At 51.1% G+C, this 17,503-nt stretch overlaps 1 protein-coding gene across 3 annotated transcripts in view; it reads right to left on the minus strand.

Annotated features, from left to right (window-relative positions):
* SRRM4 (serine/arginine repetitive matrix 4) overlaps positions 1-17,503 on the minus strand; it is a 50,116-nt gene that overhangs the window by 23,195 nt on the left and 9,418 nt on the right. For all 3 annotated transcript variants that reach the window (XM_040605740.1, XM_040605732.1, XM_040605722.1), the window contains exons 2-5: positions 5,959-6,102; positions 3,483-3,566; positions 3,154-3,225; positions 1,420-1,446 (exon numbers count right to left, since the gene is read on the minus strand). In XM_040605740.1, coding sequence (XP_040461674.1) covers positions 1,420-1,446; positions 3,154-3,225; positions 3,483-3,566; positions 5,959-6,102 — 327 coding nt within the window. The remainder of the gene's footprint in view (positions 1-1,419; positions 1,447-3,153; positions 3,226-3,482; positions 3,567-5,958; positions 6,103-17,503) is intronic.

The raw sequence follows: 17,503 nt of genomic DNA on the forward strand, positions 1-17,503 counted from the left end.
CCCCTAGGAACCACATTTTATACCACACCCCTTGACTGTCTGCCCCACAGGACAAGGTTTGTGCTCTGCTAACACTCCAGGAAAGATGGGAACCTCAACACCAGATTTTTACAGCCTCCATTACCTCCAGACAATCCCTTCTCTTTCTTAGCCCCCACTGCCTTCTGCTCCCATGCAGATATTTATTTGGTTGTGCTGGATGTATATCATGAGTAGCCCCTACTGTAACCTCCAAGAGCAGCAAGCACAGAGGAGCTAAGGCCCTTCTCAGTAAGCGTGCCAGCCTGCCCTTTGGGCAGTGGAGGCTCTGGGGCGCTGCTCTCTGCAGATCTGAGTTCATCCTCTCATGCTGCCCTCATCAGAAAAGCTGGAGTCTCTGCCCAGGACCGGATGAACGAGACTGTCTTGTGTCAGAATACTGAATGAGGTGACACAAAAGAGAGGGAGGGGAAAGATCCCCAGCCTCTACAAACCCTCCTCCATTCCAGCAAAACCAGAATTGCTCATTTTAGCTGTGAAATAAGCCTGAGAATTGCTTAGGGCCGTGCAGCCGGTGTTAGCTCCAGGGAACCCACCATATCAAGCACTTCCTAGCCCCACAGCTCTGCACAGGCAGGGCAGGGAACTCAGTGAATCACTACTTACTGTTTTTTGTGTTTTCTTTCTTCCTTTCTCTTACTTTTGGGGCTTGAAGAACTAAATAAGAAATGGCTAATTAATTCGGAGATTTCTGTTCTGATAAAAAGCTGCACAATCACATGTCAATGTTACAACTAGATTGTCCAAGATCGTGCCATAAAAATGAAAGGGATTAATGATTCTGCCGCAGCACAGGGGGTCTGAGTGCCTGCTGATAAATGTGGCTCATGGGCTCAGCCAAAAAGGATCCTCAAAGGGATCAGTCATCCTGGTGACTTTGCATTTTCTCACAGAGAAAATTAATACTTCTTGATACTGTACATGCACGTACTGGAATCAGGAGAGTTCTTCCAGTACACACCTGGAAAGCCATTGACTCTGAATGTTTCAAAAATGGGCACTGCTGGGGGATGCTGTACTGTTTGCAAATTAAATCATAAGAGAAATGAAGACACAAGATGCAGGATGGATACAACATGGATGAGGTTGCCAGGGACTAGGTTATACCACAAGGTCTTTTCCAGTTATGTGCCTGATCGCACAGGTTGGGCTGGAGACCTGATTCCTGTGGGGTCTGAGGAACACATCAGTCTGAATAGGGAGAGGGTAGCCCCAGAACCGCATGGAATGGGGGCAGCCAAGGGGATTGTACAAGGAGACACAGAAAAAAAAAAAAAGTGTCTTCTGCCCCCACTCAGTGAACATCAGCCTTCTGAGATCTTGAAGAGACCATTAAACTCGTATTTCTAAAGGGACCACCCACGCTTGCTCAACCCTTACCTGTGTCTTCTCTTCTTTGAGGATAACCTGTAAGACACAAATATGTAGATTGAATTCAGGGTCTCACAAAAATGGAAATTTTAATCAGAGACAGCGTGCTTAGGCCCAACACTAGACTGAGCACTGTGAGAAGACCTCACATACCAGTTGGGCAGAATGGCCCTGCCTCTCCTTTAGCCAGCTGGCAAGAGTGTACCTGAAAAACTGGTGTGGTAGAAGTGACTAGCACACTCTGTAAATAATTTTGAATATGATCCTCAGGATAACTGAGATCTCTATAGAGATCAGATATGCCCCCTGTCCCTGGTGGGTCCCTTTTCTCTGCTACAGCCTCCATAGTCTTGTACTGTACTTAGACTCACCTCTGCGCCCCCACACTATTCCCTGGTTTTCTGTATGACCAAGTAGCAAAGGAAAAATCCTTTCTGTATAACTCCAGAGCAGCCTCCCAGCCAAACCAGCTTCATGCCTCTGTCTTGCCTCCTGGAGAATTCCTGGGATGACACCAGAGCCACTGTGCTGGTGGCCCTCATAAAAAACCCTGGGAGCATGGGGCGGGGGGGCGGGCGACGACACTTCTTTGCAGCAAGGCCTGGCCCCAGTACACTGCACAGCCTGCTGTGTTTCATCTTAGCTTGGAGCACAACATCCCGCAGAAGACATGGCCTCAAGTCCTGCCCAAAAGGGCCATGAAATGGCCTGTGGCAAGGTCAGTTGGGATCTGTAGCTGAAGTGCCATCAGGTGTCTGGAAACAACCTCCATTGGTCACTAATGCTTAATGGTTTATCATGTTACTTTTTGGGATCAGCTACAGCCTAGGCTTGGCTTGCAGGGACATAAATGGGTACTGAGGTTCCAAAGCCAAAGAACATCTGACCCAGGACTTCCATCAGGAGATGGTATCCATAGAAGAGCATGAGAATCCCTCCATGGGAAGAAGTATTTTCAAGGAGTTCCTATATCCTTCTCTCTCCTCCTTCCTTTTCTTTAAGATTCAAGCTCAACTTTCCTCTCTGCAACCCATTTTTGGTAGCTTCTCTCTTTGGTTCAATAGATTATAAATACATGAACTTTCCAAGGGAGATAGCATCCACTGTTCTCTTCAAATATTGGTTTAACGGTTGAGAGAAAACAATGGCATATTTGCAGCTTTAAAATTTAATTGTGCTCTTTAAAAATGGGCTTCAGAAGGGGAAGGTGGAGGTTGTCACATGGGGCAGGGAGCGAGGACTGAGGTGTGGATGTGGGGAGCTGGTCTGAGCCTTTTTCTGGTCCAAATGCTGACACTTTCTGCGGGACGGGGGAGAAGGGCCTGGCACAAGCCCCGAGTGCTGATCCCACTGGTGTCCCAGACACTGGGAGCCACGTCAACCAGGGCAGCGAGGACAGCAGGCCGAGGCCCTGCAGACCTTACGCTGATTTGGCTCGCCTGCCTCTCTCCCCCCACATCCTGACAGCTCGTATTTATCGGGTAGCGCGGGGGGCGCACCCCATTTTGTGCTCTCCTCACACGGAGGGACCCCGGCTCCGTTCCTCCTTGGCTGCCCGGCTTTCATCTGCCAGTGGGGCCTTGCCCTGGGTGGCCATGATTAAGGATCAGCAGTTTGAGGCCTCTCTCTGCCCCCTGGTGCTGGGCCGGACGGCAGCAATACCTCCCACCCCTTGTCCAACCCGCCTCCTCGACCGCTGCCAGCGGGAAATCACATTTTCAAGAAAAAAAAAATAATAAATACCTGTTTCTTTTTCGCTTCTTGGAGCTTTTCTTCTTCTTCTTCTTCACAGGCGAGGGGCTGTACGAGGGAGACCTGAGGAGGCGGAGGGACGTTAGGGACCGCGGGGCTGCCCTCAGCCTCCCCCTGCCCGCACGCCCCCGCAGAGGGGCCATGGTGCGGCGCGGCCCCCGCTGCCCCCTGAGGGGAGGGTGACAAAATGGCGGCAGGGCCTGTGGGATGCCAGCCCCTCGCACCTCCCTGCGGGGTGTCCGCCCTCCATTTCCCGCCTCCCTCACGGCTGAGGGCTTCGTGCTGCCTCCCACCCCACACGCCGCCATGGCCGCCCTCACCTCCTTCGCTTCTTGCGGCTGGATTTCTTCTTCTTCTTCTTCCCCCGGGCTGGCGGTGGTGCACGCTCCCCATCGCATGAGGGGCTGGAGGGGGAGATAAAATTTTAAAATAATAAAAATAAAAAATAATTTTTAAAAAAATAACAAAACTCCCTGAATCAGCTCACGTGGGACTCACGTAAGCTCTACACTGTCCCCACCTCAGGGAAGTCCAGGCCACAGAGATCAGCTTTCACCATGGACCCAGGGCACAGGCGAGTGCCTAATTACCCTCTAACGAATAATTTGGTCACAGTTTAAACGAAGTGTCTCCTCCACAGGTTTAATGGAGATATAATGAGACAGCTACTGTACGCCGGCTGATTATTTAAAACGTGTTTGCTGAGGTTAACGACTCCGTAACAGATTTATAGGTTTTGTTGCTCTTTGTAAATATGCTTTAAATAATTAATTGGCATTTAATTTGCATACAATAATTATTGCAACCAGATGCATCTAACTATAATAAAAGGCTTGACATATGTTAAATAGTAATTGATTAGAAATATATATATATATATTGAGATGCTATGGTAATTTAATGAGATATGCATCTCTTACACAGTTGTTAAACCTTGAAAAAATAAAAACCTCCTGCAAATTAATTTCTTTTTTAAACATATGATGCTGAATCACATTATGTTTCAATGAAAAGCAAATACCATGGTTAAATTAATCCCGAGCACTGGGCTGAAAATATGACAGATACTCTGTGGCTACTCATTAACCAACGCGAACGCTCGTAAGGCCAGGCACAGCTGGCGACAGCCTGTGGATCCTGGGGTGGATCCCCAGATCTGTCTGTGGATCCCCAAATGGCCCCAGGACCTAGGTTTGTGGGGAGCACAGCCAGCTCCCCAGGGCTGATGCCAGACGGCTGTTGGGAACGAGGACGCTGGGCTGGTGCCTCTGTCCCCTCACGCCGTGCCCTGCTAGCAGGGAGTGTGTGAGGGCAGCCTCGTGTTTGGAAAACACTGTGGGATCTTCGCTGCAGAAACAGGTCAAAAATTGAGCAGTTTTCTGCAGAAAGAACAAACATCATTAGTAAAAGTCCTAATGCAGAGCAAACGTCACTTTCAGGGGGATTCTCAAGCTCCACTGACCCTCAATACTTGCTCACCCAGGGCTTGAATTACTACCAAAATTACACTATCATAAAAAGCCAATTGCTTAATGCTTTTAATGCACTTTCTTTTTTTTTAATTGCTCTGCTAAGTGAAGCACTTGTATGCTAATGCTTTGGTTGTGAACTGTGAATAGCCAAGTGCTTCTGGTGCAGTAAATCCAAGGTGCAACCATTCTGCAGCCCTGAAGAGCACCCAAATACTCCTTCTCACTCTTTTTCTTTTCCCAAGGGTTTCACCAACCAGCAGGAGCGCTACTAGGGGGTATGGCACACCTGGGGCTTAATGCATCTTTTATCTGCATTAAGGTAGAAGAAACGTGTTTTCCAAGATGACTCCTTGTCACCAAGCTCAGACATCTGCCCAAAGGCACCCTAGAGGATCTGTGCTAGACCAGGGACCTGAACACTGGTCTTAGCCCCTCAGTTATCAAGATGCTGAACCCCAACTCCCATTTGCTTTCCCCTGGCACAGATCTGGGCTCCCCAGCAAACAGGTCTGGGTGTCCCTCAGCCCTGCCTGGCCCAGAGCTATGGCCAGGCACTGCTGCGGCCAAGGGAGAAACTTTGGACCATGTGGCCACAGGCAGTTTCTCTAGAGCCCTTCTCCCTCTCCCAAGAGAAGGCCTTTTGTCTTTGATGTGTAAACTTTCTCCCTGCACTGATCTCACTTTAATTGTTTCTCCATGATTGTAATCAAAGTCTAATTAAAAATAAGCTTTAGATTATTGTTCTGGTTAGCCTGAAATCTGAAGATATGAAACACACTTTCTTGCTATTTCCAGCATCTTTAACCAAAGAGAGAGACTTTAATCCCAGAGGCAGTTTAGCAGGCAGGGATCAGAGACCCTAGCTGCTTCATTTACAACACTCATTCATTTTTCACCTCTCAAGTTGTCAGGGGCTAATGACAAACCGATAACAAAGCTGTATCCTAATGAAGCTGATGCTGCTGATTTGATCTAGGCACAGGGAGAAGGGAATTGCTGAGGGTGATGCCCAGCCAGAGGTACCCCGCAGACCTAGTAGCACACAGGGATGCTGCCAGCTCACCTGTCTTCCAGCCAGGGCTACTCGCAAGGAGACTGTAAGAGCAAGACATGGAGTGGAAGCAAACTGCAAGTTTGCAGGTTTCTCCCTGCAAACATGCATGGGGGTTTCATACAATTTCATACATTTGCTGTACCCTCACAAAGTCATTTAAGCCAGCCCCAGCTCTCACAGATCCCTGGAGGGGCTGAGTAAACAGTCACAGATGCCTCCCCTGCCATCCCTCTGCTCCAGGGTGACCGCACTCACAGCCCTGGCTCCTACCTGCGCGACCTGCAGTGAGCATGGTCTCGCCTCTCCTTCCCTTTCGCGCAGCCGTTGGTGGTGGAGGCCTCCTTGACTGCACGGCCACTCAGCTTTTCAGCACATCTGTCCTCTGCAGGGTACGGCAGGCAGCTGAGTGTCCCGCTGAGGAAGGAAGAGGACACAAAGAGAACAATAAAGAACTGTCCGTTTAGCTGGGCTTGTTGGCTGAAGGTTTCCATGTACTGGGGAATCCCCTTTCCTTTCCCCAGGTAGGACATGTGCTGCTGTGAAGGAGAGCTGCAGGTTGCTCTCAGGCCTCCTGAGCCCACAGTGCAAATTGCTCTTACAGGGTTCTGAAAAAATCCCATTTCCAAGCCAAGCTGTGCCTCAGCGTGGGTGTGCTGTGCTCAGCTTTCAGGGAGAGATGCCGCAAGCATCATGCGGCCGGGGAGCAGCTGGACAGCCCCGTACCGCAGGGACAGCACAGGGTCTGGCTCCAGTGTGACAGCAAGGGACTGCTGTAGCTAATCAAGCCCAGTACCTGTAGACATCTTCCTCTGTATTGTGGGTTTTAGCTCACCAGTTTTACAGACACAGCACTGGTCTTGCACTCGGGTAGAAAAAAAAGCTTTTGCATTTCAAATGCCATTCTTGAAACCTGCTATTGCATTGCTAATACCTTGCCACTCATCCTCTCCCCCTTGCCAGTACTCAGATGGAAACAAACTTATGGCAGCCAAAGAACAGTCCTTCTCCCTGCTCCTACAAATAGGGTGCTGGGCTAGTAAACACACCTGGTCCTGCTGAAAGCCCAAACTGGAGAACCTGGGATGGTGTAGCAAAGCTAAGGGGAACTACCTGGGCTAGGTAAGTGCCTGCAGGATCTCTAAGGAGATTGTGAAAGTTGGCGAGGAGCACAGCGAGGGCAGGGAAAGCCTGGAGCGAGAGGTCTCCAAGAAATGCTGGGGCTTGGGCAGGGCAAGCTGAAATGGAGAAAATAAGCCAAATGGAGAAAACAAACCCAAACGAGCCTAAGTTCAGACACCTGGGAGCAAAGTCAGTAGATTTCCAGGCCCTACAGATGTTTATTTCAAAGAACAGAAAGATCAATGGAAAGCCATAAACTGTACCCGGCAGGGGTGCTGAGAACGCTGTGGTTTTGGTGTCATCCGGAGTATGATTTGAATGCATAAGGCAAGCATCAACATGTCCAAGCCCAACCTGGCTGTGGGTTGGTACTGATGGCTTAGCTGACAGTGAAAGTGTCCCCATTTCTTCCCATTCTCATTTTGAAGCCAATCTCAGGAATGGGCTGTGGGGTTTAGCCATCCCCAGGTCAGCCCTGCAAGGTCCCACTGCTGTGTCTGCCACCCAAGCTACCTCCTGCCTTTGGAAAGCAGCATGCTGAAACCCCTGGGCCATGTGGACCCCACCGGAGCAGGGGGAGGCTGAGCTGTCCCACTGCCAGCCCTGCAGCCACAGTGGCTCAGGGATGCCAGGAGGGTGCTTTGGCTGCAGAGATCATCGCAACCATCACACATTGTCTGCAGAGATAGGAGCAAGGGGCTGGGGCCAGGTGCATGTTACACGTCTGAGGGGTTAAATGGGACCAGGAGGGTGGTTAAAGAGCAATATGATGCTAAAACAGCAGGTTAGCCCTGGTTAGGCATGGCCAGAGTCCTGCATGCCCCAGGGAACATCCTGCTGCCTGCTACAGCCATGAGCAGCATTTTTTTGGGGCTGGAGTTGGCACAGAAGCACCTGCAGAAGAGGGGTCGTCCCTCTCTCTCTCTCTCTCAATGAACTCCCACTTTCTCTAACAACTGATTCCTTCCTGGAGCCCATTTTGTAATGCCTGAACATTTAAGGATGCGCATTAGCCAAATACAAGCAACAGGGGTCAGTGGGAGGAAGCTGGGTGAAATATTTCTGGCCCAGGACATGCAGTAGGTGATGGTTCCTCTGGCTTTAAAAATCTATTACTCTGCTTGTAATAAATCCCTCGGTCGCTTCCCAACGTCTATGTTATTTTTAACCATCCGGGAAGCTACATGGTTAATTGCTTTCTTTGTGTGAGCTAATTAGCTTGTGGCCTTTCCTGAACCCCTTTTAAGACAGTCTTCTGAGGCTCAATCATTAGGATCCATTAAATATGTCCCCAAATTAATGACCTGTGCAAAGTCTGGGCTGGACCAGCTCCAGCAGTGGAGGCAGGAGGGTTCCTCCCCGGGCTGGCAGCACGCTGGGGCACTGTTGCCTTGCAGAAGGGACCCAGGCACGGCAGGTGATGTCCCTTTCATCCTGGCCCCTGCTCCCATTAATGGGATTTGCAGGTCCTGGAGTTAAAACATATTGGCCTTGAGGCAACCAAGGACTCCTGTCCTGCAACGCACTTGCTAGGAACCATTTCTTCTGGGCTTGGAAGTAATTATTGATGGAAATAATTATTCTCCAATTCCATCAAAGGCTGGCTTCAATTCAGCTGAATGCTCTCTTCTGATGAATGCTGAGAATCACTAACGCTCTAAACTGGCTGGTAATCCCCTTGCGGTAAGCTCCATAGACATTGATTGAATATATATATATAAAAACTTTTGTTGTTGTTGTTGTCTTTCTTGTCTTTCATGACTAATATAAAAGTGCTTGCAGTTTGGTGCGAACGATTACTGTGGCCTCAAAGGAGAGGATTATCACACCTTCCCTTGCCGGTCCCCACCTGCAGCGGAAAGGAAAAAGCCTCTGCGGGTGCTTTGCTTGAGCCGGCCCCCAGGAGGGCAGTGAGGATGCTCAGGGTGATGCAGCTGGAATCATGGGGCTCACTTTAGCACAGGGCATGTGCTGCCTGCAGAGACATGTGCCACAGCAGGCAGGAGGAAGAGGAGGCAGGAAGGGTGCCCAGGGTTTGCCCTGCTGGAGGGCAACACTGCTCCACCATCAGAGCAAGGACCACAGCCTCTCTTCCCAATGTACGAGTTGCATGTTTGTCCCTAAGGACATGCTCCTGGCCTTGGGCAGCTGTGCCAGTACAAGGCAGCTGCCCACCCGTCCTGCCTGCCCTCCAGGTTTCTCCAATTCCGTTAGACGACTTGATTGCTTGCACTCATTTCTCTTTTTTCTTTCTTTCTCCCATGCAGAAATCCAGCCTATCCATCAGACCTGTCTAAAAGCGGCATCCCTGCTGGTGACAGAGAGACCCCATGCAGCAGGGCACCCGCCGGCCTGCCTGCAGCCGGCTCAGAGCAAAACATGCCCTGTGCAGCCTCCTGCCATGGACAGCTCACCTTGTCCATTCCCTTTGCAGCAGTCTCCAGTCGAGGAGAGGGGTTTTTGGCTCACGGCAATTTTTGCCATCTTTTCAGTGGCTGGAAGAGAAGCAGCAGGCACATGGGGCTTTCACCTCTCCCACCAGCCGAAGCCTTTTGTTGGGGTCTGCAGTGGGTCTGCAGACAAGTTAGTTGACTTCAAACACTTAGTTGTGTACCTTTAAGACAGCCAGAAATTGTCAGGTATGTAAACAGGGTGTGAAGAATCGGAACTTAGAACCGCAGCATATGGGCACCTACAGCAACAGCAAATAGCAAGCAAGAAGAAGGACACAAAAACCTATCAGGGTCTGCCACCTGTACTGTCTAAGATATATAAATAGTTTGTATAAACAATAAAGGCAGTTTTGTCCAAACCCAGCCACGCAGACATAGTGTTTCTTTTAAGTCCACCTCGGCTTGCGTCACCACAGCCTTTCACTGCTTTTCCCAACCCAGCCAGCCCACCTCTGCATTTTGGCTGTCCCAGGTTTTACTTCCCTAACAGAATGTACTGACAGCAGAGGGAAATAATCTATTGCTACCCTAATAAAAATGAGGCAGAAAAGGTCACTGGTGGGAAAGAACCCAAATATTCCTAATTTGAAGGAAGGTTAAAACCACCCTAAAACACTATAGCCATTTGGAAGAGAATGGGGTGGCTGATGGCAGCCCAGCTGCAAGGTGGGTGGTGTCCCTGTTTATTTTTGCAAACTGCCTGAACTGCTTCCCATCAGCTTTTCCCAAAGGCACGTTGTGTTTCTGAATCCCACTGGGCTCCCTGCTGCTGGCAGTGCCTTGCAGAGCCCCACTGCCTGATGCCACCCCATCCTGCCTCCCTTCCCGGGGGGGGGGGGGGCTGGCACGTCACCACCAGTTTGTAGTGGCACCAAGGAGGCCAGTTAACTGTGCTGTACCCCCCATGCTCTGCAACAGCTTCCTTTGGGACTGGACATCACTGCTGGGGAAAGGCTTGGCAGGAGGCTTCGTACCTGGTGTCATACCACAGCCCGAGGTGGCCGTGCACACAGGTGGCAGGATAAGGCTACTTCTCTACAGATGCCAAGGAAAATGCAAGACCAGAGAGGTCTCACAGAGCATTTCCAAGACCTGGGAGATGTGTGGGGCTCAGCAAAGACTCCTTGTGGAAGTTGTTAAAGATATGCTGTGGCCTCCAGAGCCATGGGTGAGGTCCACGGGGGAGTCCTGGGGGCTTAAACCAGCCCATCCATGGGGGAATATTCCCCCCCCGCCCCGCCCCACCTCCATCAACCCGCACAGGATTGCACTGCCCTTCCTGCCCAAGGATGGATCCTGGCACCCTTCACAGAAGATGGGGCAAAGGCACAAGGTATTTGCTGCCTCGGAGAGCAGAGCTAACTCACAAACCATCCCTGTTCCTCCATTCTGGGCTGCCATGCTCAGTGCCATGGCCAAGTGCCATCTCATCAGGCCATGAAATGTGGCACTTGGTGATGCACGCTTCACTGGGAGCTGAGCCCAGCAACACCCGTCCCCCCTGGCCCTGCAGTGACATGCAGTCAGTGAGGGTTTGGTGTGCACTTGAAATCCCTTCATGCTGGCACCTCAGCTGCTGCCCTCCCCTGCCCTCAGGCTCCTGTGTCCCAGCCAAGCTTCTCTGCCCCAGCCCCCCAGCAGTCTCCTGCCACAAAGCTTTCATCAATCATATTTTTCCCTTGCAGTAACTCATCTCAAGAGGAGAGGAAGGCAGGAAAATTGCCTTCCCAGTGACCTTCCATCTGCCAGATGCTGCCACCAGGCCATCCCCCCACCTGCAGCAGCTTTGTCCCTTGACTCTATAGGATGGGCTCCAGCAGTCCCAGCCCTTGGTGGCCTTGCCACAGCCCCTCTGCCCTTTCCAGCTGCTTTGCAAGCAGCAGCATAAGCACAGCGTGGCTGGATCATGCTAACCAAGCCTTTTTTTTTTTATCATTTATTTTACTTTGCACACACAGCTAGGTTGGGTGCTGGATACACCCAGCAGCCTACACAAGCAATTTGGAGGCCCTGAGCACTGACTGCGCCCGGCAGACCTGCACCGACAGCATTTCCAAGCTCAGGACAGAGTATCTGGGAAAAACAATACAGAAACTTTACTGCCTTGCCCTTTTCAGCCCTGGCTGCCTGCACATTCCCATAATCTCTGCTGGTAGAAAAGGCAGGAGCGGCTCCAGCCACGAAAACAAAAGAGGTTAAAGCATCTCTGATGAGCCTGTTAGTTGTGAATGTTTCACTGGCATTAAACTGATGGATGCCCCACCTGGGGACTGGGAACATCAGCCCGTGAAAGGACACATGCTCTGTGGCAGGTGCACCGCCCTGCAGGGAAGTGGGAGAAACTCTGGCTTCTGCAGCCTCTTGCACCAGGGATGGTGTCATCGCTTCTCCTGAATAACATGCTGAAAGTGCACGGACATGTGGTTGAATATCCCATCTTTCCTTTCCTTTCCCAACCTGGAGGTTTTGGCTGCACAGGAGGGGGCAGGCAGCAGGTTGGTGTCCCTGCTGTCCCACATCTGGGCAGCTCTCTGCCACCACGGCCACCTACAATGTTCTTCTGCCCTGGGCTCTTGACTCCGGCCAGGGTGGGCTGAGCTGCTCGCAGTGTTTCAAAAATCCACCACTTTGTGCTGAGAAGCCTTTTGGCACTGGCAAAATGACCCTTTTATTTTCTCTCTTGCTCTCTGGCTTTGCTCGTCTGATTGAAAAAGAAAATGGTCAAACTGTTTGCTTGTTCCTGGAGAGGGAGGGGGCAGAAAAAAAAGGTTGTAAAGACATTTCTAAGCAAAAACTCTAGCAGATGTGTTTACGTAAAGCTCTTTGAAATATGCACTAAAAATACCTCTTCAAAATTAGGAGATGGCGAAAATTGTAAGTGCTTCCCACAAACACATGCACACAAACACCCCATGGCAGGTTCTTTCCCCACCTGATTCAAACTGTTATTATTAGTGCAGCAGGAGCCCTGCAGTTTGTTATTGAAAATTATAATAGCAAATCACCGAGATATTTTCCCTGATTACACAGACTCCAAGCCAGTTCAATTTTAATCTTCTCCCCTCTATTTTTTTCCGTGCATCAGCAGAGGCACCAGCTGCAGAAAAGTGCGTGGTTTTCTTGAGGCATTTTAAACACAGAAGAGAAATACAATTCTGTAATACGCACTTTTCATCTGATTTTGCCAGCCGTGACTTGCCTCCCCCTCCTGCTCCCGGGAACCCTGCGTCCCGCTGCAAGCCTGTATGTGGCAGCGGCTCCTTTTGCTTCTTGGACTCCAGAAATATTTAACGACCGCTCTTATCACATCCCAGGCCAAAAAAGCAGCTTGGCTCTTTATTTTCCAGCAGTTGATTTGCTATGCATGGTTGAACCAGAACAGAGGAGCTTCCCCAATGGAGGAGGTCCCCGTAGCAGACAGCGCAGGATCAGTGCCAGATGCTTTGGGGGATACTGTGGGGTCGCAGCCCACAGGGAGTGCTCTGTCCCGGGCACCAGCTGGCAGCAGCAGTGGCTCCCGCTGCGCAGCGAGGGATGGACAGCCCTGATGGAGCATAAAACTCTACGGGGGAAAGTGTGGAACATCTTTCTTAGGTAGAATCAGGCATGAGTACAAGCACAGCCTCCCCCTGCTCCCGACAGCTGGTTCTCCTCCTCTCCAGGGCCACCAGGACCCCTGTCCCCTTCCTTCCTGAGCACCCGGCCACCTTGCAGGGCTCGGCATCACCTTCCCTCGCTGCCAGCAATCTGGGATGGCTCTGCCGACTGCCTGCCAGTGACAGCAGAGACAAACCCAAGAAATATGGCATGCGGTCGTACCGTTTCTAAAGGAAACCTGGACTGCTGCCCCATCTCAAGCGGTTTGTACAGCATCTTGTGCCTCCCACGCTGCCGGCTCGGAGGTCCCTGTGGTGCTTTGTGCCTGTCAGCACCTGCATGTTGCCAGGCTAGGCTTGTTCTCAGGGGGACAATCCTGTGCCTTTCCTGTCCTCAAATCCTCCTCCTTAGACAAACACCCTGCAGGTTCCCATGTCGGTAAAGGTGCCAGTTTTATCCTCAGTCAGAGAATAGGAAAGGAGGAGTTTTGGCTGTCCCCAGTGCCTGCAAATGCAGCCAGAAGTGCCAACATTGCCACGCTGCACCATGGCACAGCAGTCCTGCACATCCCTGATGCACATTTTGAGGGACTCTACTCTTGAGTGACCCTGACGTGGCAGGGACTGCTCTGAGGAGGGACTGGGGCCAAGAGCTTATGGTAAACCCTGCCACAACCCCACGGCCGCTCTCCTCCTGGCTAGCCACAAACTGCACTCCCAGACTTTGTCCCTGCCATCATCACCCAGGCAGCCTGGAGCAGCCATGGGGGCAGCTGCTCCCCCGTGAAGGGGGCAGAGCTGACAACTAGGCATGAGGGCAATCCTAAGAAGCTGTCATAGAGCTTGTGATTAGGAAAAGCCTGGGTCTGAGCTCAAATTTCTCATTAACCACTCACCCATGAGCAGCGCAGGATAAACTCAAGCCAGGACCATGGGCTGGGAGGGAGCCCAGCAGCTGTGGGTGGGGGCTTCCCAACACAACACTGGGAGCTAGAGGCAGAGGAGCACCAGGAGATGATGCTTAACATTTTAAGGAGGGTTTTAACAAAAAACCAAGCTGAAGGATGTCCCAGAAAAAAAATACTTCGCCACTATCTGCAATGTGGTCAGGCTGGAGAGTACCTTCATACCTGACAGGCTGCAGAGTGCCAACCACCCCCACCCCCCACCCCCCCGCCAGGGTCCCCTGTGCCACTGCATCACCCCAGGTTCAAGCCCATCCCCTGCAGCAGCACCTTGCTTCAGTGCTGGCTGCCATGGATGTGGCCATGCTCACGCTCACACTCAAGATTCCAGTCCCTTGCACATGTTAATCTGGGATCTTTAGAGATCACTATCCTCCTGGTGGGCCTGGGCTCTCACTTTAATGAGGAAGCCACCAAGCAATGGCAGGGCTGGGCCATGGGATGCCACGTCCACAGTGCTTGGTCATTACGGGTGCTCTCTGTGATGTGCCAATTCCCTCCTTTGTTCAAACCCCCATGCTGTTTGGCATGGCGAACAGCAGTGAAATAGTGTATTTGCCAATAACATAGCTCTTTAAATTTTAATCAAATAGGGGATTGTAAGCACACAGTTACCCAGAGCTCCTGGGAGCGCTGAGATCACTTTAAAAATGAATTAGTAATAAGGCATGTTGGAGGCAGCAAGAAGACGGCAGGATTCACTTGAAGCAGCAATGCTCCCTTTGCCACTCACATAAAGCTTTTTCCTCCTCTCCCTTAATTGGCTTTTTTTTTTAATTGCCACTGAAAGAAGAGAGGAAACACATTGGAGGTCCCAATACTCAGATAACTCCAAAAAAACAACCTGTCCACACAGCTGCCACCTGCCTGCGGAGCTGCCCTGGGAACAAGTCTGGGTGACAGGGAGAGCACAGGGAAGACTGCTGCGCTATCGATCCAGGCTGGGGACAGGGACACTCAGGTCACTGCACGCCATTAATAAACCACCTCCTGAGCCACCCTGTGTGCCAGGACACAGGTATGCCAGCCTGCCTGCAGCTGGTGAACAGCAATGTCAAGGGCTCAGCTTGAAATGACTCTGACGTTAAAAAATGCTCGAGCCCCACCAGGACAGACCCACGGGTGCATCCGAATAGGTGTCCCCAACCTGGGTGTCCAGGGGCATCACCCATGCAGGGCGGAGCTGGTGCCACTCTGCCCCGTGGGGCTGCCAGACTTAGAGGAGCTGAGGATAACATTTTCTGCCAACCCCCCAGTGCACCTGTGAGCAGCAGCCAGTCTGCCTGGGGGGTCAGGTGAGATGGGGCTCCCTGGACACCCTCCTGTCTGGGACTTGTCTCCTGAACGTCCATCCCACCGTGATGCCCAGGGCCACACTGCCAGGGCCACGTGGCGCCACGAGGAGCAGGTGTCCCCTCGGGCAGCAATTAGCTCCTGTGGAAGGGAATTCAGCAACAGATTTCTCCTGCTGGAGACACAAGCCTGCAAAGTTCCCAGCCCAGGAAGGGAGGGGGCAAGTGGGCTTTAACCCCCCTGCTACATGCTGCCAGGGGCTTTTTATGGTGAGAAGCGCGCTTTGTCTCCCTGTATTGCATCTGCTGTGTCAGCTGAGCTGGGAAATTCCTGAATTGCAGCTTCCATGGGTGGGGAGGGTTTGGTTTGACTCCAATCCTCCTTCCTCATAACACCCCTGGTCCCATGGGAAACACCTTAGAGGTCTTGCTAGCTGCCCAGGGAGGACTGGTGAGGGGGTTTTAAGTTAAGGAGAGTTTCTGGGAGGTAAGACGGGGCCTTTTCTCCTCCCACTGTGCTCCAAGGAGGGAGAGGTTGGTATGGCTGTGCCGTCCCTGCCTCATGGTGAGCACTGAGGTGCTCAGTGCTGCAGCACCCAGGGCCCTTTGGAGGTCAAAGCCAGAAAGAAACCTCCCTCTCCACTGCCAGGTCTTGTCCCCAACTATTCACACCACCCTGCAACTCTGAACGTTGTTTTAAATCATCCAGAAAAGAAAGGGGAGATATTTATCATCTTGCTGCTCCCTAGGGAGAAGGTTTGGAGGATGCAGGTGGGTCCATGGGCTCCTAAGCCGTGTAGAAGACCCTGCCAGGAGGGGCTGGATAGAATCATTTTGCTTTTTGGCACATCCATCTTTAATTGGGTGTAATAATAATTTTATTGCTTGCCAGGATTTGTGAGGCTGAACTAATATTTGTAAAATGCTTTGCTATCCTGAGCTGAAAGGCAATCTAGAACGACAAAGCCCCGGTGCTATTCACATTCAGATAATCCAGAATTATTCATAAACAAAATCAAGATTATGCAAATATATTCATTAGTTCTCAGAATACCTCCAGGAAAATAGAGGAATTAGTTTTGTTAACAATTATATATTATGTAAGTGTGTGTCTAAACACGCACAGACTCGCACGCTATCGATGCTGGGACACATTCAGCTGGGACTCATCCCGGAATCTCAAAGCGCTGGAGGACGAGGGCTTGGCCTGTGCAAAGCAGCCATCTCAATATTCTGATGTCTCACGGCAAGTGACAGCACCCAGTGCAGACCCCTGTGCCCACCCCCCGGGTCCTGCTGGCTGCTTTTCTGCTGCAACAGCAGAGGCACCCCAGTTGTCCCCTCCACACCCATCACAGATAGCCCACACATGAAAACCATCACCTTATTCTAGCCAAAACAGCCTTTCCTACCCAAATGAGGATTTTCATGGTACATGCAGGGCTAGGAGGCTGTGAAGGTGGGATCTGGATGCAGCCCCCTCACTCAGGACCTGCCCTTTTTGACCTGCAAGAGCCCTCGCCCCGTTGCAAGCTTGTGTCCAGCTTGGCTTTCCACAGTGCAACGCGACCGTCTGTCCAGGGTGTGCTGGGAAACAGGAGATAAAGGTGCGTTGAAAGTACTGCATGGTTTAATTAATGCCACATGCCTTTCACTCCATAGGTTGTGTGGATTGTTAATTATTTTTATAAAGAAAATAATTAGTCCCAATCAAGGCAGAAGCTCTCCAGAATTACAGCTCATTAACTGCTCTCACATTTTTCTGTTCTATAAAAAGTCATGTGGTGCTGATGAAAATTATAGACCCTTGGAATCAGCATTAAATACAAATTCAGACAGTGTTACCATCCTATTACCATCAACTGCATCAACTCAGCTTCGGTAATTGCAGCTGGAGATGAAGGGCAGGGATTTCTGCTCTATACAATCTCTGAAAACAAGCACTCTGCCCACTAGTTTGCCGGAAACAATGTGACACCAAGCTCCAACTCGGCTAAGTACATCCCCGAGGAGATGACAACCACAAAGGAGAAAGGGGAAAGCAAGACAGCTTTGCTGGGGATGGGAAGGTGAGGGCTGCTCAGGTTCAGTTCATGTCTGACTGGAAGTGGGGCCGCGTCTGCGCAGAGCAGGGGGGACCATGGGGGTCTGGCACTTGTCTACATTAGGAAGGTGAACCAGACAATGATGTGGCAAATCTGTCCTAAGGGTTGTGGTAGCAAAGCCACCAGTCCAGGGGATGGAAAGAGCAAGGAAATGCAGAGGGGGACAAGAAGCAATCTTTAAGCAGTGGGATTATCCTCATGGGACATGGGGAAAGTAAGACACAGAGGGATGCTCTTGTCAGGGATGCAGGAGCATCCCCAAGCATCTCCCTCTGGACTGCCCTG

The sequence above is a fragment of the Falco naumanni genome, chromosome 1 (assembly GCF_017639655.2).
Source record: "Falco naumanni isolate bFalNau1 chromosome 1, bFalNau1.pat, whole genome shotgun sequence".
Taxonomy (NCBI): Eukaryota; Metazoa; Chordata; class Aves; order Falconiformes; family Falconidae; genus Falco; species Falco naumanni.